At 57.4% G+C, this 21,424-nt stretch overlaps 1 protein-coding gene across 2 annotated transcripts in view; it reads right to left on the reverse strand.

Moving 5' to 3' along the window:
- DSCAML1 (DS cell adhesion molecule like 1) overlaps positions 1 to 21,424 on the reverse strand; it is a 258,686-nt gene that overhangs the window by 77,620 nt on the left and 159,642 nt on the right. For both annotated transcript variants that reach the window (XM_075909312.2, XM_075909311.2), the window contains exons 9-11: positions 11,391 to 11,669; positions 11,099 to 11,218; positions 7,694 to 7,870 (exon numbers count right to left, since the gene is read on the reverse strand). In XM_075909312.2, coding sequence (XP_075765427.1) covers positions 7,694 to 7,870; positions 11,099 to 11,218; positions 11,391 to 11,669 — 576 coding nt within the window. The remainder of the gene's footprint in view (positions 1 to 7,693; positions 7,871 to 11,098; positions 11,219 to 11,390; positions 11,670 to 21,424) is intronic.

Consider the following 21,424-nt stretch of genomic DNA (forward strand, 5'->3'; position numbering starts at 1 on the left):
TGAGATTAATACAAATTGCATGGAAGCAATCAGTTACGCTCTTGGAGTGCTGACAGCCCAGCTCCAAATCCAGCCCGCTTGGTGCCCGCTGACAGGGCACACGCATGTGCCAGCGTGGGGCACGTGCACCCTGCATCCCTGTGCACACCTGCTCCCAACTCCCTTTGGTCCTCAGCCGGGCCAGGCACCGGGTGCCCTCCAGCACCGGGGGCTTGCCAAGGGAGCAGCCGGCACTTGGCGTCCCAAAAAAGGAGCTTTGTACCCAGCAAGGGCCTCTCCCAGGGCTTCCGCCATGCCCTCCCTGCCCTCAGTGACCGCCTAGGATGTCTCCCTTTTGTGGCTTGCTTTCAACTCTGCCCTCGCGCCCGGCACGGCTGTGTCCATCTCTCAATGACAACCCAGCCGGGGACAGACTGGCCGCCTGACAGCGGCTCGGGCGGCTGACAGCTGGAGTGCAGCGCACCGACACTGCTCCCATCGGTACCACGGACAGCTACGGCTTTTAGCCGCCGCTTACCTGAGCGCTGCCTTTGCAGAGACAAAACCGAGGGAGATATTCCCATGCTGGGAACGTGGGAAGAGGCACAAGCAGCTGCTTGGACCATCACCTCCCCCTGCGGCATTTGCAAGCCACGGGCCAGCTGCCGCACCACTGCTCATGCGGAACAGTACCTTGCTTCTGCAGTCCCCCATCGCCTCGGGCCCCTCCTGTACTCGCCACAGACTGGCCCCCGCACTGCCCGGGCACCGGGGTCACACTGGCCGAGCTATGCTGGCCGTCCAGCCGAGACAGAGGCAGAAATGGAGCGAAGAGCATTACGGGGGACGCCAGTCTCGTTTCGAGAGCCCCTGCTCTTGAGCGCACAGAAGGGTTTTCTCCGCTTTCAAGCCGGGTTTTAAATTTGGCAAAATCACCTTCGATTTCCCTCCAACGCACACAGAACAAAAACGCACCTTGGAAAACCCTTCCCCTAAACTCACTGCGTTTCACTCGGGACCCAAAATCCCGGGCCCCTGGCTAACCACTTAAACGTCAAGTTTAACCGTTAGCCGATTAAGGGGGGGGTGGTCAGGGGCTGCCCCGCCCAGCTGGGCTAGAGCGGCCCCCTATCACCCGCCATGCACAGGGGCCAAGAGGTGCTGGGGGATGGCTCCCTGAGTACTGGTTAATCGTTACCTGTTAACGTAACGGGTTACCTGATAACGTCCCTTCTTGTCACCACACGCTTACAGCCTAGAGGCCAGCCAAGCGGGCAGGGGCGGTGCACACGCCCTGTCCTAGAGAGCTACCTCAAGCAGGTATTTCGACACGTGGGATGGGGGATTCGGGCCCAGCGTGTGTGCTGCTGCCGCAGAGCACGAGCACGGCCCGGGCGTGAACAGGCTAGGCTTTGGTGAAGCCACTGCTACGAAAAGCCCCCCGCCTCATCACCTTTCCCCCCGTCACCTCTCCCGCCCCCCCCTCTGCCTCGTCACCTCTCCCGCCCCCGGCCTTGTCACCTCTTCCACGCTCCCCCCGCCTCGTCACCTCTCCCGCCCCCCCTGCCTCGTCACCTCTCCCGCCCCCCCTGCCTCGTCACCTCTCCCGCCCCCCCGCAGCCTCCACCGAAGAGGGAGCCGCTCCAGATGCTCTTCCACCTCTCTGCGAAAGCCGCTGGGACCCTGGTTGCTGGCCTGTTCCCCTGGCACTGGCTTGTCTCCCCCGCGGCGAGGTGCGAGCCCACTGCAATCGGCAGCATGTCCTGGCATCACTGGCACGCCGGCTGACAGGGAGTGGGGCTGGGGGTGGGGAAGTAGCAGAGGCGGAGAAAGCAGCTACTGCCTGGAAATGAGCTCAAGCCACTGGAGAGGGCCCGGCAGTCAGTGAAAACTGAAGCCTGGAGCTGCCCCCCTCCCCAAAATGGGTCTTGCTACCCGCGAGCGGAGCCGCCCTCGGCGCTGGGGGGTTTCCGCTCCCCCCCCTCCGGCCCTGCTCACGCAGCGCGGGTCCCTGGCAGGCTCTGTACCTTCTATTTCGGGTGAGTGGGAACAGATGCAGCCTCTCCCCAGGAGATCCCAGCGTGCGACTTGCTCAGCTGCAGCAGCCATCTTGCAGCAGAAGGCTGTCCGAAAATGGAGGCCCTCCAAGCCGGGCAGAAAGGCAATGGGACAGCTGCACGCTCCACAAGAGCACGCCGACAGACACGGCCTCCTCAGCCTCCCGAGGGCTGCCTCAGCCTGGGGAGGCCTCCATCCGGCCGCAGAGACCGGCGATCACGCGTGGGTTGCGGGGGAGACGATGCACTGGGGCTTTGCACTGCCGACACACTAACGCTGCCGCAGGAGCGGCCCCGAGCCGTCCCCCGGGGACGCCAGCTCTCAAGCGCAGTACGTACGCGCTGGCCCGGGGCTCGGGCCTAGCAAAGCCCCACCACATCAACACCAAATTTCCACCAGCTCAGGATCTACCCCCCACCCCGGCCCTAACTCCCAGTGTTCACGCACCTCAGGTCCCCTCACCTGCCCTCTGCTCACTGAGCCTTGCCCCGGGATTCTCTCTCACCTTCCAAACGCCTGAGCAACTTTCAGCCCCCGCCTTTCCCGTGAATAAACTCAACCTGCCATGAAAGACCATCCACTTCCTCTAACGCGTGGAACTGTCACCCCAAAATGACACTGCCCAGGCCAGGTGCTCTCTGCAGCAGGATCGACGGCTGGGTTAAGGGCACGGGGAATGAAATAGAACAATAATCAACTGGCATTTGCCGAGGGGAAAATCCCAGGTGCGAAGAAGCTCTCCTGTCTCAGTGGACGCACAAGAGCCCCCCCCCACCCGACTCATGTTCTGAACAGAGCTCCACTTCCCTGCTGCCCCCAGTCCCTGGGAAGAACCAGACCAACGCTGACAGTTCCTTCAGTGCTCCCTGTGACGGCGCGTTGGGGTTTTCCCGTCTCCTGCACCCCCGTAACAGCACAGACAGACTCTACCAGCCGGTAGAATAGAGGGAGTTTATTGCTTCTCCAGGATACAGCACAGCACAGATGGAATCTGGTTCCAGGGCAGGCCTAGGATGCCTCAGCCCCCCTTGAGATGGGGGAGCCTGGGCCCCTAAATCCCAGCCCGTTGCCTAGGCTACTTTCTCCATGATCCCAGACAGAAACTAACCAACTCACTTTCAGCCCTGCCCCCAGCCAGGGCTCCACTCCCCTTCTTCCCATTGTTCCGCTCCCTGGGAGATAACTGGTCAGACAGGTTCGAAGCCCCCTTGCATAATGACTCATCCCCTGCCCTGCTGGGCCGTGCTGCAGCCAGTGGAGGTCACTCACAACCCACTGCCCAGCATAGCAACCAGCAAGGTACCCCCCACTACGTCACACTCACACAAATGTGTTTACACCCCCAGGCACTTTGCTCACTATGAATCGGACCGAGCCACCGCCGCCGAGCTGCCTGCTGCACTAGCCCCATTCAGCAGATGGGAACGAGAGTTGCCCAGGGTGACAGAGCAAAGCCTGTGGCTGAGCCGAGGCAAGTACCGAGGAGTCAGGGCCACTAGACAGTACTCCTTCACTGCTGCACATCCCTTTTGTGCCACGAAGCGGGAGCCAGCACCAGCTCGGCACTACCTTCCGCCCACTGGCGTGTTCTCCTGACTTCCACCCCCACACTTGCTCGGAGCCCGAAAGGCGGGTTTAGAAATGGCAGCCCCACGGGTTCAACTTCATAGGAGGCTATGACCAGGGCTGTTTCCTTTACTTGCCACCTGACAAAGGCACCGGCTCAGTCTTTGAAGGGCTGGTGGCTTTGTAGGGTTCCAAGCCACGCCCCCAAACCCTGAATGGAGGGCCAATGAGCCATTCCGGGATATCTGATTCTGCACAGCGCCCGTCACTGCAGTGTCTGGGCACGTGGCACACAGACACGGCGCTTTCCCCACGCGTGAGAAGCCTCTGGACCCTTCTCAGTGACACGGCTCTCAAGGGCCAGTGCCTGTCTCTCTCCTGCACTTGGGCACATTCTGTTTGGCGTCTGATTAACTTTCATTTGACTCCTTCCGCAGTGGCCTGCCTCAAAATGAAAGCTCGCACTGATCTCGCTTTAATTGGCCTGACATTTCACTAAACAAACAAAATCAAAAAAATGAAAGAAAACAAAGAACCCGTCTCACATTTAATTGGCTGTAGCGCTTTGGCTACCTATTCACTGGAGCCACTTCAAAGGCTGTTGCGGGCTCCCAGACACATAAGAGCACATGCATATTAAGGTGATGGGCTATTCAAGTCAGCGAGCAGCCTGTCCTGGGATGCAATTACCCACCAGAGCGGGGACGAGGCGACAGGTCAGCCTCTGGATAGCTCCATGCAGTCATTCGGGATTAGCCGCCTGGGCTTTGTACCTGCCTTTTATTCAAGGGGTTTGTTTGAAGTTGCTCTTTTCAATTCATCAATCCGGGGGAGAAATTAACACATGTGAGGAGAGGCGGAGAAAGACGCGAGGAAGGGGCTGCAGAGCCAGTCTGTTCATTTCATTTTTCCAACCAATTTCTAACGTTTGCGCCCTGGCTAGGAACGCACAAGCACTAGTGACCCAGCTGGGGCAGACTCCTGTTCATGGTGCAAAGAAAACCCTGGTGCAAACAGACTCAGGAGAGGCTGACTCACTCCATTTAAAGCTAGTGGAAATAATCCTCCAACGCCTCCCACCCTGAGCACAGCCACATTCAACGTTCTGTCCCATGGGTCGGGCCTGGAGCCGTCAGTGGGTCGCGCCCAGGCCAGTCCCAAACATGCCATCGTAAGGGTCCGCTCCGACGAGCTCTTCACAGGAGTCACTTTACTCACAAGTGGGCCCAGGGACGTGCGTGAGACTTGCTCACAAGTGCTCTTTCTGCATGAAGGGCTTTACACCCACCTGGCCGGGGGAAGATGAATCTTTAATAACAGACTCAGCAAATGACACATCCTGAAGCCCTCACTTGGGCAAAGCTGCCATCGACTCCACCAAGAGCTCCGTCTGTGCAAGGACTAAGGGGAAGTCTGGACCGCACATGGTTAGGCTGTGAAGACAGCCTCTCCCTGGGTATGTCTACACTCCCACCCTAGTTCAAACTAGGGTGGTTAATGTAGTCATTCGAAGTTGCAAATGAAGCCCGGATTTAAATATCCCAGGCTTCATTTGCATCTTGCCGGGCGCCGCCATTTTTAAATCCCCATTAGTGCGGACTCCATGCCCGCGGCTACATGCGGCATGGAGTAGGTAGTTCGAATTAGGCTCTCTAATTCGAACTACTGGTACACCTCGTTCCACTACTGGCGATTTAAAAATGGTGGCGCCCGGCAAGATGCAAATGAAGCCCGGGCTTCGAATGACTACATTAGCCACCCTAGTTCGAACTAAGGTGGTAGTGTAGACGTACCCCCACTGTGGCTCTCAGAGCATTTTACAGGTTGAACCTCCCTAGTCCAGAACACGCTGGTCCAGAAACATCCGTGGTCTGGCATGATTTTAGTCAGCCACACGCCCACTTTTCATGGGGTGGCCAAGTGTCCTGGGGTCCCTTACAGTTTGTTTACAGCCACCAGGCCTGGCTCTCCGGGTTCTGTGCTGCTCTTTGGCTCTAACGTGTCCCTAACTGTCTTTGAGAGCCCAATGAGCAGCGGCAGTGTGGGCAATGCTGGACAATAGTGACCTCCCGTGGTCTGGCAAATTCTCTGGTTCGGCACCGGTCAGGCCCCAGGGTGCCAGACTAGCGCGGTCCAGCCTGTCCGTGCATTCGTGAGCTTGCTAAAGTCATTCTGCAAGGGGTCAGCACGGGTCCTCCCTCGGCAACGGACCTGCACAGCTGCTCCCGCATGCACAGCAACGCTACAAGCTTGAAAGGCCGGAAGCATCTCGGCGTGAAATTGGGTGAACCCGCTGCAGCCCCGCGTGACACTGCTCCACGGCGCGGCAATAAAGCCCCCAACATCAGCTGCTCAGCAGCGGGGCCGTGGCACAAGTTTAACGCGTGACAGCAGCGAGCCTCCAGAGTCATGAGCACAGCTGGGATCTTCTTCGTCTGCCTCCAGATTTAAGCGCTTGCAACACAAAGAACGAATGAGAAGGAGCGGGAGGTTATCTACTGCGCCGACAGCAGCGAGAGGCATCCAGCGCGGCGCAGCGCGAACAAGGTGTCTGACAACACGGCCAGGCCCATGCGCGGCTGCGGCGAGTTAGCAAAGCTGTTTCCCTTCCTCCGTCCCCTGGATGATGTAGATTGATTGCCCGGTTTTATTACAGACAAAGTGTTTTTTGATAGTGTAAGGGAAGCAGTTCCCTGGGGGGTAGGAATCAATCCCTCTTTCAGCTCTCTGCATTGATTGCCAGGCCTCCGCCGAGGCGGGAAGGGCTTTGCATGCGATAAAGCCTTTCCGAATAGAAAGGAGGGAGCTCTCTGATGGCACGGCCCTGAGCCGGCTGAGACGCCCCGCTCCCGGCACCAGGGGCCACGCACGAGTAAAGGGACCACAGCAGGCTCTCTGGAATCTGAGCCACCTGGACCCCAAACCAGAGGGGGAGATGCAGTCCTGGCGCTCTGTAGGGGCCCTTTTCTCCCCCACTAACACCACTGGCCCTGTCACCCCCAGCGAATTACACCCGGCATCATAGGCACTGCCAGGATGGCGCCACGATGCCTTTCCTCGGACGTTCGGCTCGCGGGTGCCCCTTGCTGCGGGCACGGCTGAGCAAACATTTGACATTTCGAGGACGTTCTGGGCCACGGTTTCCCACAACTGGAAGAGTTTTCTGTGAAAAACGGGCTCCCGTTTGGCGCACGGCTCCGCTCCTGGAGACGGCCCCCGTCTGCTACCAAAGATCGCGCCTCCTGCTGAAAGGTGCCAGGCGGGCAGCTCCACCCTCAGCCATAGTCCCAGCGCCCCATGCTCCCCGGCCAGCGCCTCACAGCCTGTCTGGGGCTGGTGGGTCCCACCTCTAGGGGCGAGACGAGGTCCCTCTTCCGGGCTCCGTCAATCCCTGCATCCGCGGCCATAGGGGCCAGCAGGGGATCAGTCGAGGTGTGGACACCTGGGAACGGACCCGAGATGCACACGGCTGCCCGCTCTCAGTCACTGTCCTGGATTCAAACCAGCGAGCTGGGGTGAAAGTCCCTGTCACGCCCCTGTCCTCCAGCAACAGCCTTTGTGCCGGCGCCTTGCTGGGGGATCGCCAGGTGCGACTGTTTGCGGCGGCAGGGAACGCCCCGGCCAACCGCGGAAGCGTGGTTTGCAACACGCGCCAGAGGCCGCAGCCCAGGCAGCGTCCGACGTCCCGCGACACCGCGCAAGGATCCAACAGGCAGCCTCCAAGGCCAACATGCGAGCAATGACCGAGGGACTTCAGCCCCAGCATTCCTTGGGGACCCTGCAGCCAGCTTCCCCAGCGCACTGGGTTTTAACAGACATCGCCGGCGCCTGCAGCCTCCGCTCTCTCCCTGGTGTTTCAATTACCTGAGCTCGGCAGCCCCTGCCGCCCCAGCCACCCTGCAGTGCGTGGCTCCGACCCCCTCGGCCCACCATGCTGCTGTCCCTCCCCCAAACGCCACAGGCCACCCAGATTCCTGGGGCGTGTCAAACGCTGCATCTCTTCCCTGCTGCCCCCCTGCTGGGTGACTCCTCCCCTTGGCCCCCAGCCGGTCGGCCCCCGCTCTGTGCGCCAAGTGGCAGAGCTACTTACTCTTGACGGTGAGGAACATGGACTTGCTGATGTCCGTCCCGACGCCGTTGCTGGCCTGGCACAGGTAATAGCCAATGTCCTCCTCCAGCACGTGGCGAATGAGCAGCGAGCTGTTGGGAAGGATTTGAATGCGGCCCGTGAGGGGCACGGGATGGTACTGCTGGGGGTTCCCGCTTCCTAGGAGGAGACATGAAGACACAACCCTAAGAGGTGCAGAAGAGGCTGAGGGGCACCTCTGTTGCTTTTAAATGTCCCCGAGACTGCTCACGCCTCCCTTCCGGCCTGCCCCGACGCCGCCATCCCTGGGAGAGCCCCACAGAGAGCGTCAGCCCCTGGCTGGCCTGCACCCCCTGCCGCCTGCCACAGGCTCATCACGTGATCCCTTCCCTGTCGTCCATTTCCAGACAAAGGGTGTGTCTACACTACAGAGCCATTAGTTCAAATTAACTAACAGCCGTCGTTCGAATTAACTTTCATAGGGGCTAAGCATACAAACCGCTAGTTCGAATTTAACTCCAACTAGCGGAGTGCTTAATTCGAACTTGGAAAATCTACGAGGACTAACGCCTAGTTCGAATTAAGGGCTGTGTAGCCACTTCATTCGAACTAGTGGGAGGCTAGCCCTCCCCAGCTTGCCCTGGTGGCCACTCTGGGCACCACCAGGGAAACTCTTCTGCCCCCTCCCAGCCCCGGAGCCCTTAAAGGGACACGGTCTGGCTACGGTGCTTGTGCCAGTTGCAAGCCTGCCAGCACCCAGCCAGCAGACCCTGCACCTGGCATGGCATGAGCCAGCCACCCGCTGCCACCCAGCCCACCACCTCTTCCCAGGACCAGGCTGGCAGCTCCCAGGAGCCTGCCCGGGGCCGTAAAAGATGGGTGCCCGCCTGGTCTAGTGTGGAGATCGTGGACCTCATCGAGGTTTGGGGGGAAGCCTCCAATGTCCACAATCTCCACACTAGGCACAGGAATGTGGCCGTCTAGGGCAGGATAGCTGCCAGCCTGGCCACCAAAGGCCACATGCGAACCCAGGACCAGGTTTGCATGAAAATCAAGTTGTTTCAGTGGGACCCCCCGACCCTGAGCTTAGAACATAAGAACGGCCGTACTGGGTCAGACCAAAGGTCCACCTAGCCCAGTAGCCTGTCTGCCGACAGCGGCCAGCACCAGGTGCCCCAGAGGGGATGGACCAAAGACAATGACCAAGCGATTTGTCTCCTGCCATCCATCTCCAGCCTCTGACAAACAGAGGCCAGGGACACCATTCCTACCCCCGGCTAATACCACTCCATGGACCCAACCTCCATGAATTTATCTAACTTCTCTTTAAACTCTGTTATAGTTCTAGCCTTCACAGCCTCCTGTGGCAAGGAGTTCCACAGGTTGACTATGTGCTGTGTGAAGAAGAACTTTCGCTTATTAGTTTTAAACCTGCTGCCAATTCATTTCATTTGGTGTCCTCTAGTCCTTCTATTATGGGAACTACAGAAGAAGTTTTCTTTATTCACCCTCTCCACACCACTCATGATTTTATAGACCTCTATCATATCCCCCCTCAGTCTCCTCTTTTCTAAGCTGAAAAGTCCCAGTCTCTTTAGCCTCACTTCATATGGAACGTGTTCCAAACCCCCTAATCATTGTAGTTGCCCTTTTCTGAACCCTTTCCAAGGCCAAAATATCTTTTTTGAGGTGAGGAGACCACATCTGTACACAGTACTGAAGATACGGTGTACCATAGTTTTATAGTTCCCCTCCTCCTTCTTCCCCTGGCTTCCTCCTTCTAGCTCCCTCTTCCCAGGTTTCCCCCTCCCCTCTCCAACCCTCTCTCTTCCCCTCTCCCACCTGCTTTTCCCAGTCTCCCCAGAGGTTAATCCTCCCCCCCCCCCCCCGTTTTGTTAAATAAAGAGAGTTTGTATTTTTGAACACACGTGTCCTTTATTTTTTACATCAGGAAGGGAGGGTAGGGAGGGGTAAGTGGAAGGAGGTGAGGGAGGAATGGGGCATGAGCCCCCAGTGGGGAGGACTGGGGTGGCTCTGCGGGCTCCTTGGGACAGAAGCTCTCCTGCAGGGCCTCCTGGATCCTAACAGCCCCCCGATTGACCCCCCTGGATGGCAGCCTGCAGCAAGTGCAGCCGGGCTGATGGCCGAGTGCTGTGATGTGCCGAGTGTGGGCACTCAGGGCACTCCAAGACAGGACTGCTTTGCTGTCCCTCATCGAGGTAGACAAGCAAGTGGGGAACCCTGAGAACTGTCTGTCCAGGGTGGGGGTTGGGTCCCTTCAAGCACAGCCCTCGGCTAGCCTGAGGCAGCAGCTCCACACTCTAAGTCCTAACCTGATGCCCTGCCGGCACTGCTTCCAGCCAGCCGTAACTTCAGTTCAGGGTCCACTCAATGTGGACATGCTAGTTCGAATTAGCAAAACGCTAATTTGAATTAGTTTTTAGGTCTAGATGCACTAGTTCAAATTAGCTTAGTTCGAATTAACTAATTTGAATTAAGTTAGTTTGAAGTAGTGCTGAAGTGTAGACAGACCCAAACAGAGGCTAGGGACACCATTCCTACCCAGCCTGGCTAACGGCCTTTGATGGACCTAACGTCCATGGATATATCTGGCTCCTTTTGGAACCCTGTTAATTTCCTGGTGGTCACACATCCTCTGGCAAGGAGTTCCACAGGTTGACTGTGCGCTGTGTGAAGAAAAACGTCCTTTTGTTTGTTTTAAACCTGCTGCCTGTTCATTTCATTTGGTGACCCCTAGTTCTTATGGGAACAAGTAAATAACTTTTCCAGACCTGTCATGATTTTATAGACCTCGATCCCACCCCCCCTTAGGCTCCTCTTTTCTAAGCTGAAAAGTCCAAGCCTTTTTACTCTCTCAGACCCCGGCTTGCCCCACTGTCCACCATGGTCAGCAAAGAAAGACGAAGGCCACCAGCAAAAGTGGCACCAAACTGGCTTGAGCCCCATTCCTGGCACAAGGAAGGGAAAACAGCCACGCCAGCCAAGGAGAGGGAGGGATCTAAACATGCCCAGAGTCACAATGGCATCAAAGCGCCAGCAGCCTCCGTGGTCAGGAGCAGCTGGAGCGGAAGAGACCTCAGGGCCGGAAAGCTCCAGGACAGAGGCTGGCCCCTCGTGCAATGGGCTGTCGCACAAGAGGTGTGGTGGGATCCCAGCTGAGCAATAGTGACACGGATTGGCACCCCCTTGCTATGGCCACTGCCAGAGGGTGGCTCGCACTGGGGAGAGCCCCTGTAAGGCCTGTCACGGGACAGGGAACCCGCAGAGAGGGGTGGTCACGGTGCCTTTTCGCCCCCGGGTACGCCCTTGGCCCAGGCAAAGCAGCTGCCATCGGGCCACTCAGCCAGCGAGGCCTCCCTGACGTGCCAGCCCATGGCTCTCCCCTACCTTTGGCGTGCTTCCACATGACCTTCGGCGGGGGGTACCCGTCCACCGAGCAGTTCAGCACCCCGGCTTTGCCATAGATGCCATCCTGGTTGTTGGGCTGGACCACAAAGCGAGGCGGCACTGGGGAAAAGTAAAGAGCAGAGATCACCTCGGCTCAACCCGCCATGCCTCTCCACGGACCCCTCCAGCCGATTCGGCAGCACCGGCCTCCCACCCATCCCACAGCTCCCCCCCTCCCTTCCTGGGAACCTCGGCGGCACCCCTCCCCTCGGCCCCACCCCCCGGCTCTCACCTCGCACGATCAGCTGCCGCTCCCGGCTGACGGTGGCGGCGTCGTTGCTGGCGATGCAGGTGTAGTTGCCGTTGTGCTTGAGGGAGACGCTGGAGATCTGCAGGGAGCTCATGAACTCCTTGCTCTCGATTGTGACGCCCGGGCCAGAGATGATCACCTGCCCGTCCTTCCGCCAGGTGATGCGGATGGGCATGTCCCCCGAGGAGACCACGCAGGGGATGTACAGGAGCTGCCCGATGGAGGCTGGCGGGAACTCGAAGGGCTGGATCAGGGGAGGCACTGGCAAGGCAAGTCAAGAGCTTGGTTTGGAAGAAGGACCCGGAAGCCTGAAAGTCGCTGGGGCAAGTTCAGCCCTGGGGGAATGGGCCCAACCCCCACGGCTTCCGGGGAGCTGCTGCGCCCACTCATACTGCAGGGAACTGAGCCCAGGGCTCTTTGTGGCCACACAGGGTCCCCGTGGGCCCCACTAGCAGGGGACGTATCGGTTCCACTCTGAGTCATGCCAGACCAATTGAGCATGCCTGTAAGGGGCCCAATAGCCCCAGGCTGAGGGGGTCTGTGCACTGAGCGATGCCGAGTCTCCTGCAACAACCGAGGCACAAATCCGTTGTCACTTTGGCCAAGATGACCCTCCCGGCTGGAAGCGTGGAGGCTGCGAACGCGCTTGGCAAAGAGTGAAGAGGGACCTACCGGACACTTGGTCCATCTCAAAGAACCACAGCCTGCATTGGAGACGGACACCCCAAGGCATCAGACCCAGCCTGAGCACCTCTGCCTGGGTCGGACGGGCACCCCCTTGTGAAGTTTCACTGCAAAGTTTGCCACTAGCAAGGCCCTTTGATGCCTTTCTTGAAGGCTCTGGCTACAGACTGGCCTTGTCTACACTTGGAACGCGGCACAGCCTAGCGCCTCCGAGAAGACGCTGCCTATTGCCAAGGGAGGGATCCGCCCAGAAGCGTGGGTAATCCATCTCCCCCAGGGGCTAGAGCGAGTCTCCTCCATTGACCTAATGCCATCTATCCTGGGAGCGAGCTCAGCTGAAGTGTGTTGCCAGGCGCGATGATGCAGTTATACCAACGTCATTTCCTGGTGTAAGCCAGGCCTTAGCCGCGTGCTGTCCCTCCAGCCAATGGGGGGCCGGGAAGGCAAGAGCAAGCGGTAGCTCGTTAGCCTAACACGGCCCAGCACCTGTCAGATTCGATCTCCTCACAGCAGGCACCATGACTAAAATGGCCGACTGCCAACTGTCTCCTTGGCGGAACCTCTCCCCGTGAGAGCTGGAGCCCTATCAGGGAGCGGATCCACATGACAACGGTGCTTTCGGCTCCTTTCTTCTGCGCCTGAGCCCTAGCAAGGACAGCTCGGGGAGGGACGCAGGGACAGAGGAGGGGAAAACAGGGAGAGGTGAGTGCGCCATTTGATACCTTGTATGGCTGCTTCTTGGAGCAGCAGGTTCCAGAACCCACAAGGGGAGAGTCTAGTCTTGATTTAGTCCTGAGTGGCGCGCAGGATCTGGTCCAAGAGGTAAATATAACTGGACCGCTTGGAAATAGTGACCATAATGTAGTAAAATGTAACATCCCTGTGGTGGAAATAACACCTCAGCAGCCCAACACTACGGCATTTAATTTCAGAAAGGGGAACTGCACAAAAACGAGGAGGTTAATTAACCAGAAATTGAAAGGCACAGTGACAAAAGTAAAATCCCTGCAAACTGCATGGACACTTTTCAAAGACACCATAATAGAGGCCCAACTTAAATGTATGTCCCAAATTAAAAAACACAGTAAGAGAACCCAAAAAAGTGCCCTGGGGCTTCACAACCATGTACAAGAAGCACTGAGAGATAAAAAAGCATTGTTTAAAAAGTGGAAGTTGAATTCTAGTGAGGAACATAGAAAGGAGCATAAACTCTGTCAAATTACGTGTAAAACTCTAATAAGAAAAGCCTAAAAGGAGTTTGAAGAGCCGCTAGCCAAAAAGTAATAGCAATGTTTTTAAGTACATCGGAAGCAGGAAGCCGGCTAAACAACCAATGGGGCCCTGGATAATCGAGATGCTAAAGGAGCACTCAAAGACGATAAGGTCATTGTGGAGAAACTAAATGAATTCTTTGCTTTGGTCTTCGTGGCTAAGATGTTAGGGAGATTCCCAAACCTGAGCCATTCTTTTTAGGTGACATATCTGAGGAATTGTCCCACACTGAGGTGTCATTAGAGGAGGTTTTGGAACAAACTGATGAACGTAACAGGAACAAGTCACCAGGACCAGATGGCATCACTCAAGAGTTCAGAAAGAACTCAAAAGGGAAATTGCAAAACTATTAACTGTGGTTTGTAACCTACCCTTTAAATCAGCTTCCGTACCTAATGACTGGAAGATACCTAACATGATGCCAATATTTAAAAAGGGCTCAAGGGGAGATCCTGGCAATTACAGACCAGTAAGTCTAATGTCAGTACTGCGGAAATTAGTTGAAATGATAGTAAAACATAAAAAATTGTCAGACACATGGATGAACAGAATTTGTTGGGAGAAAGTCAACATGGTTTCTGTAAAGGGAAATCATACTTACTAATCTGCTAGAGTTCTTGGAGGGGGGTCGAGCTTTTAGCATAGAGCTAATTGCATATCTTATTTTGATTTTACAGTGCAGTCTAGATGTACCGTAAGAGGGGATATGATAGGCGTCTATAAAAACATGACAGGTATGGAAAAGGTAAATAAGGAAAAGTTATTTACTTTATTCCCACAACATAAGAACTAGGGGTTGCCAAATGAAGTGAATAGGCAGCAGGTTTAAAACAAACAAAAGGAAGCTTTTCTTCATGCAGCGCGCTGTCAAACTGTGGAACTCCTCGCCAGAGGATGTTGTGAAGATCAGGATTTGACAGTGTTCAAAAAGAACTAGATAAAATGGAGGTTAGGTCCACCAATGGCTGTTAGCCAGGATGGGTAGGAATGGTGTCCCTAGCCTCTGTTTGCTAGGAATGGGTGACAGGGGAGGAATCATGTGAGGGTTCCCTGTTCTGTTCCCTCCCTCTGGGGCACTTGGCATTGGCCACTGTCAGCGACAGGACGCTGGGCTGGATGGGCCCTTGGTCTGACCCCGTCTGGCCGTTCTAATGTTCTTATGAGTGGGCTGAAAGCACTGATGTCCGAAGGGATTCTAGCACACCCTCTGCAAGCCGAAGAGCATCCCTCACCCAGCAGGCCCCTGCTCAGTTGTGCTGAGCTGGCATTGCAACCCTTACACTCTTAGCTACCCCCTCCCCGCTTCCAGCTAATCTGTAGTCACAATCTTTCCCAGTGGAGCCCCATCAACACTAAGAGCCTTTTGCTGGCATCTTGCGTGGGAGGATCCATGAGGGCTCCCAACCCCCAGTAATGTGAGTCTATTGCTGCCCCTATTGTACAGGCCAGGAAGACTGAGGGGTCGGCAGGTGACCTGTCTAAGGCCATATGCCGGACCTGGAAACCCAGCCAAGCAATCTTGGCTCCCACTCCCTCCCGTAGCCTCAGCCCCCTCTTGGGGGAGGCGGAAAGGAAGCCCAAGCCAGCATCATTCCCCAGGCTGGCAGCTAAATGAAATGCAAAGAGGCTCTGGGCGAGCCGCTCATCTCCCTCTGGGGCTGACGCCCAGCACCGCGGCGTAGCCTTGCTCCGCAGTCCAGCACCACCGCAAGCCGGCTCCCACAGTGCCCCCATGGGGCAGCTCCTCTCCTGCCCGCCCCTCTCCACTAGGTCAGGGCCGAGGCCAGGAGGCCCCTGGAGAACGGCTTCTGCTCACGGCCTCCCTGAGACACCTGCAGCCAAGGAGGCGGCCGTGCAGTGCGCTGGGCTCGGCCCAGCCTGGGGACGCCCTCTCTGGCAGCCCGAAGCGGCCGAGGGCAGGAGACCCTCCGCCCGATGCCACCCGGCTGCTCCTCAGCTCAGCTGCGGAGGAGCGGCTGGAGTCTCGGAGCCAGTGGCGCCTGCTTTCCATAATTAATGAATAATTAATTGCGTGTGCTCTGCAGTCTATTGCGGCGGGGAGGAGGGCTGGTCGTCTCTCCCAAGCCGCTGGGAACGCCACGCCACCCACGCAGGCCCAGCAGGAGCCCCGCAGGCGTGCCGGCCGTGTTCTAACTGGCCTAGCGCAGGGTCGGGCTTTACATTCACCGGCTCCCCGTGGGGCGCCCGCGCGGAGGCAGCAAAGGTGGCTCCCAGCCTGGTAATTCACAAGTGGAGCGAGTGCCTGTGGGGGTCGCATCCCAGATGCTCGCTCCCAGTAACCCAGCGGCCCCCGGGATCGCAATGACCGGGGTGGGGTGTGCAGCCCAGGCTGGGGGAGCCACAGACGGGCAGAGCAGGCTCAGCTTGGCCTGCGGTAGGGCAGCGGTCCCCGCACCATTCCTGCTCCCCTCACCACTGCATGCCCCCCCCCGTCACGGCACTACCGCACAGGGCTGCAATGGGGGGGAGGGGCAGCCCCGGCTTGAAGCTGGTCCCATTCTATCCCGGGCGCACAGTTTGGTCCAATGGTTCTCAGCAACCCCACCACGCACAGCTCCGAGCCCGTCCTGTCCCAAGCCGTTCCCCGAGACGGTGTCACACGACTCCGGCGAAGCCCCTTAGCTTGAGCACCCCGGGATCAACTCCCGCGGAACGAGCGCCCAGAGGGAAAAGCTGCTGGAGAGGAGGAAGATAAAAAAAGTGGCAGGAACACACCAGGCACAGGCCCAAGGGGGCTATAAAGCGGAGATCATCTCTTCCCTGGGAAGACCTTCATAACTCACGCGTGGCTCTTCACGTGGCCGCCGCCCCTTGCGGCAATAAAAGCTGCTCTCTGAGATCGCAGCGTCTCCGTTTATACACTCGGGCAGCTCGGTTTGTATCGCAGGCGCCTCCCTGTTACGCGGTGGCCAGTGAATATGTAAAACAGACACACACCTACGGTCCTGGACAAGGCTCGGCAGCCACGGTGCCGAGGAAATAAACGCGCCTCCCTTCCCATCAGCCAGGCCCTGTCAGCCAGGCTGGAGGACGTTTCCAGGAGCTCTACCTTCTGCACCGGTCCCTGACTCCCGCCAGGACAGTAAGTCCAGGCTGCGACGCGTCTGCCTGCCAAGGGCACCCAGAATATACGGATCCACGGACCACATCAGCGCCCTTGCCTCCTTTAATGGCTCCCTCTGGAGATGGGGGCAGCTGGCTATATGCGCCCACACCGGCATGGGCCCTCTCTCGCACCCGCGCCCACGGAAACGGGGCTAGCCGAAACACAGCGCTCCTCCTGCAGCTGGCCGTGGGCCCTAACACACAGCCTGCCCCCTGCGGAAGTGTCCTCCCAGGGCTTTGGGCAGCCTCCTTCTCCGCACGTCTCAAGTTAGGAGATTCTGCCACCTGCCTTCATACCCTGAGCTCTGTTGCTGGGACGCTCCCTTCCCAACGCAGCCACTCGTCCCAGACACCCCTCCACCGCAGTGCGCCGGCCCCACCCCCTCACACTGACACCAGGCCAGCCTCGGCCCCGGCGATGGAACCGCACCGAGATCCCCCGTGTCTGGGCAGTGGAAAGAGGGTCAGCTCACAGGGAGCAGGAGAGATTTAGGGGTGGGGGCGACGCTCTGAGAGGACCGTGTGAATCCCGACAGCGTGCCGGCTTGGCTTTGTTCGCGCTACACCTGGGAACAAGGGTCAGCTCTCCCCACCAGAGCCCAGGAGTTGTGCAAAGCTCAAACCAACAGCACAATCCAAGAGACTGTAGTCGGAAGCGGAAAGGGTGGGAGGGACGAGGGATGTCAAGAAGCAGGTATTTAGCTAATCGAGTAGTCGACAGAATTTTATCCAATTGGTCGATAGGCAGCCGGCTCAGTCCCAGCTTGTGCCAGGTCCAGGACCAAACCCTGCTGCCACTCTGCAATGTAAAACGCAACAGGAGCCAGGGGGAAGGATGCCCAGCTCCTACTGCCTTTGAAACTGCAGAGCCACAGTGGGGTTTGGTCCCAGACCCCCTGCGAGCCAGCCCAGCCGGAAGCAGCCCCTATTCACGGGGGCCCCAGCAGGGAGTTGGGACCCCCTGTAAACAAGGGCTGGGTTGCAGCATAGAATCATAGAATCCCAGGACTGGAAGAGACCTCAGGAGTCATCCAGTCCAGCCCCCTGCCCAAGGCAGGACCAATCCCAACTCAATCAACCCAGCCAGGGCTTTGTCAAGCCGGGACTTAAACACCTCTAGGGATGGAGATTCCACCACCTCCCTAGGGAACCCAGCCCAGTGCTTCACCACCCTCCTAGGGAAATAGTTTTTCCAAATATCCAACCTAGACCTCCCCCGCTGTAACTTGAGACCATTGCTCCTTGTTCTGCCATCCGTCACTACTGAGAACAGCCTCTCTCCAACCTCTCTGGAACCTCCCTTCAGGAAGTTGAAGGCTGCTCTCAAATCCCCCCTCACTCTTCTCTTTGCAGATTAAACAAACCCAAATCCCTCACTCTCCCCTCGTAGGTCTGTGCTCCAGTCCCCTAATCATTTTGGTTGCCTCCGCTGGACCCTCTCCAATGTATCCACTTCCTTTCTGTAGTGGGGGGCCCAGAACTGGACACAATACTCCAGATGTGGCCTCAAAAGAGCCGAATAAAGGGGAATAATCACATCTCTGGATCTGCTGGCAATGCTCCTCCTAATGCACCTAATATGCCATTAGCCTTCTTGGCTACAAGGGCGCCCTGTTGACTCATATCCAGCTTCTCATCCACTGTAACCCCCAGGGCCTTTTCTGCAGAACTGCTACTTAACTGGTCGGTCCCCAGCCTGTAACAATGCTTGGGATTCTTCCGTCCCAAGGGCAGGACTCTGCACTTGTCCTTGTTGAACCTCATCAGATTTCTTGTGGCCCAATCCTCTAATCTGTCTAGGTCACTCTGGACCCTATCCCTGCCCTCCAGTGTATCTCCCTCTCCCCCCAGCTTAGTGTCATCCGCAAACTTGCTGAGGGCGCGATCCATCCTCTCATCCAGGTCATTAATAAAGATGTTGAACAAAACTGGTCCTAGAACAGATCCTTGGGGCACTCCGCTAGAAACCAACCGCCATCCTGACATCGAGCCGTTGATCACTACCCGCTGGGCCCGACCTTCCAGCCAGCTTTCTATCCATCTTACAGTCCATTTATCCAATCCACATTCCCTTAACTTGCTGGCAAGAATGTTGTAGGAGACCGTATCAAAAGCCTTGCTAAAGTCAAGGTCTATCACATCCACTGACTTCCCCATGTCCACAGAGCCAGTTACCTCATCATAGAAGCTAATCAGATTGGTCAGGCATGACTTGCCCTTTGTGAATCCATGTTGGCTATTCCTGATCACTTTCCCCTCTTCCAAGTGCTTCAAAATGGATTCCTTTAGGATCCCTTCCATGATTTTTCTGGGGACTGATGTGAGGCTGACTGGTCTGTAGTTCCCTGGATTGTCCTTCTTCCATTTTTGAAGATGGGCACTACATTTGCCTTTTCCCAATCATCCAGGATCTCTCCCGATCTCCACGAGTTTTCAAAGATAATGGCCAAAGGCTCCTCAATGACATTTGCCAACTTCCTCAGCACCCTCAGATGCATTAAATCTGGGCCCATGGTTTTGTGTGTGTTTAGCTTTTCTAATAGTTCCTAACCTGGTCTTTCCCCACCAAGGGCTGTCTATCTCCATCTCATACTGCATTGCCTAGTGCATTTGTCTGGGAGCCAACCTTGTCCGCAAAGACAGGCAAAGAAAGCATTGAGTACTTCAGCTTTTCCCACATCATCTGTCACTAGGTTACCTCCCTCATCCAGTAAGGGCCGCACACCCTCTCTGATCACCCTCTTATTGCTAACATGCCTGTAGAAACCTTTCTTGTTCCCCTTCACATCCCTTGCTAGCTGCAATTCCAATTGCACTTTCGCCTTCCCGATAACTCCCCTGCATTCTCGAGCAATATATTTATACTCCTCCCTAGTCATCTGGCAAAGTCTCCACTTCTTGTAAGCTTCCTTTTTGTGTTTAAGCTCACCAAGGATGTCCCCGGTAGGCCAGTCTGGTTGCCGACCATATTTGCTTTTCTTGCTGTGCGTCAGGATGGTTTCTTCCTGTGCCTTTAATCAGGCTTCATTAAAATACTGCTAGGGAGGCAGCAGTGAGGGTGCAGCAGGCAGCATGGCGGAGACGGTGCCGGAGGGGAACTGGCTTTTAAGCTGGCTCCCCCCAGCACTGGCTCCTGCTCCTCCCTATCCCCCCACTGCCTCTGATACAGAGGCAGCAAGGCGGGGGGGGGGGGGGGGAGAACGTGAGTAGTCGACTCGGCTACCTGAGAAGTCCAGGCTTATTGGATCGTCGACGACTCCCTGACTTCTTGTCTATTGGTGACAAGAAGAAATGCAAATGTCCCCCATCCTCCTAAGGGTTCATTCCACGCAGGCAGCAAGGCCAGTGTCTCCCAGACAGAGCCCCAGGTGTTGTACCGCCCCACTCCCAAACTGTCCCTCAGAGCCCAGTGCATGGCGGCACCTCTCCTGGATGCCCCGAGCCCGGGTGACCAGCTGCCGAGGTGCCTGGCAGCGTTAACTTGGGCGCACCAGCAAGCACTGCTGTCCTGCAACCTGTCCTCTCGAGAGCTTGTGTTCATCCATTCCGGGGGGGGGGGGGGGTTCCAAAACAAAGAGAGCTCCTGCCAGCCAAGACACCCAAGCACTAATACTAGCCTGCAGGGCTCCCAAGAACCCTGTCTGCAGATCTGACCCATGCCATCCACAGCAGGCAGCTCCCCACGCTCTCTTTGCTACGCCTCAGAGGAGCGTCCGGGCTAATCAAGTGGCAGAAGCCATAATCAGCATGGATGCACTCTCCTGCTAACCCAGTGCCTAACGAGGACATGAAGGATGGGGCATCAGCACAGAACCCAAGGGCATTCCCGAAATACTCGGCTCCGCCAGACGGGGAGAAGGAGACCGGCCCTGCTTTCTCCCCGGGGGTGGCTGTGCCCACCGAGCTGACGGCAGCCCCAGCGATGCTGCGGCGGGAGCACCCCGGAGCAGCGCCCGCTCGTAACACAATCTCGGCACGCCGCTGGAATGGAATGCATCAGATTCAATTCATTAGGACTGATAGCTCCCTGAATGGGGCTGAATAATTGATGGGCTGGAGGAGCTTTCAAGATGTTGTGCGCGCGGCAGGCGGAGCGCATTGTTCTGTGAGCCCCGGCGAAGGTGAGCCGAGCAGAGGTTAGATGTTTTAATACTTGGTGTTTACACTGTCAATTCCTGCTCCCCTGCTTGTAATGGGAAATGGATCCAGGGCGCAGAGGGCAGCGGCTGTTACGCAGCAGTAACACAACTCACTCCCGGGAGCTGCGGCAGCTCCCCCGGGGAACCGACCGTGGACCCACGGAACATGTCCAAAGCCACGCCAGGGGCTGCCCTGCGTGGCTCACCCACCCTCATCCCCCAGCAGCTAGATGCAACCTCTGGGGGAGACGCTGTGCCCTGGGCCTGGGTAGGAAGCCGACTAGACAGTGCGGGGCCGGGAGGGATGGCGGGCCGGCCTCAGGACGCGTGGGGCCCGCTGCAGCGCAGTTAAACCGGTGCCCCGGCAGCCCGGGCTGGGGGGCAATGACGGTTCTGCAGAGATGAGACGTTTTCCATGCAGGTCCTGTCGCCCCCCGGCGAGTTCAGAAGCTGGCGAATGGCGCTGGGGTTGGCAAATGCCCGCGAAACGCTCGGGCGCAGCAGGGTCAGCGGGCGCTCGGAGGCCGGCTAGGAGGCTCTTTCCCTGGCACCGTGACTAGCTCCTCTCCACATGCTGGTCACCAGGCCACAGCGGGCCCAGGCCAGGGAGAGGGAGAGTGGGCGGTTGGCCGGGCAGTAAGACCCAGCGGTGCCCCGGATTTTCACTCGTCCCAAGCAGCTGCGCATTGTGCATCTGGCAAGGATGGGCCTGGCCTGGCAGCTGGCAAAGGCGTCTGGCCAGACATCTCCCAGCCAGGAAAGGCGGCCGTGGCCTGGGGATTTCCTGACTGTCGC

This window comes from Pelodiscus sinensis, chromosome 25, assembly GCF_052426305.1.
Source record: "Pelodiscus sinensis isolate ZL-2025 chromosome 25, ASM5242630v1, whole genome shotgun sequence".
Classification (NCBI taxonomy): domain Eukaryota; kingdom Metazoa; phylum Chordata; order Testudines; family Trionychidae; genus Pelodiscus; species Pelodiscus sinensis.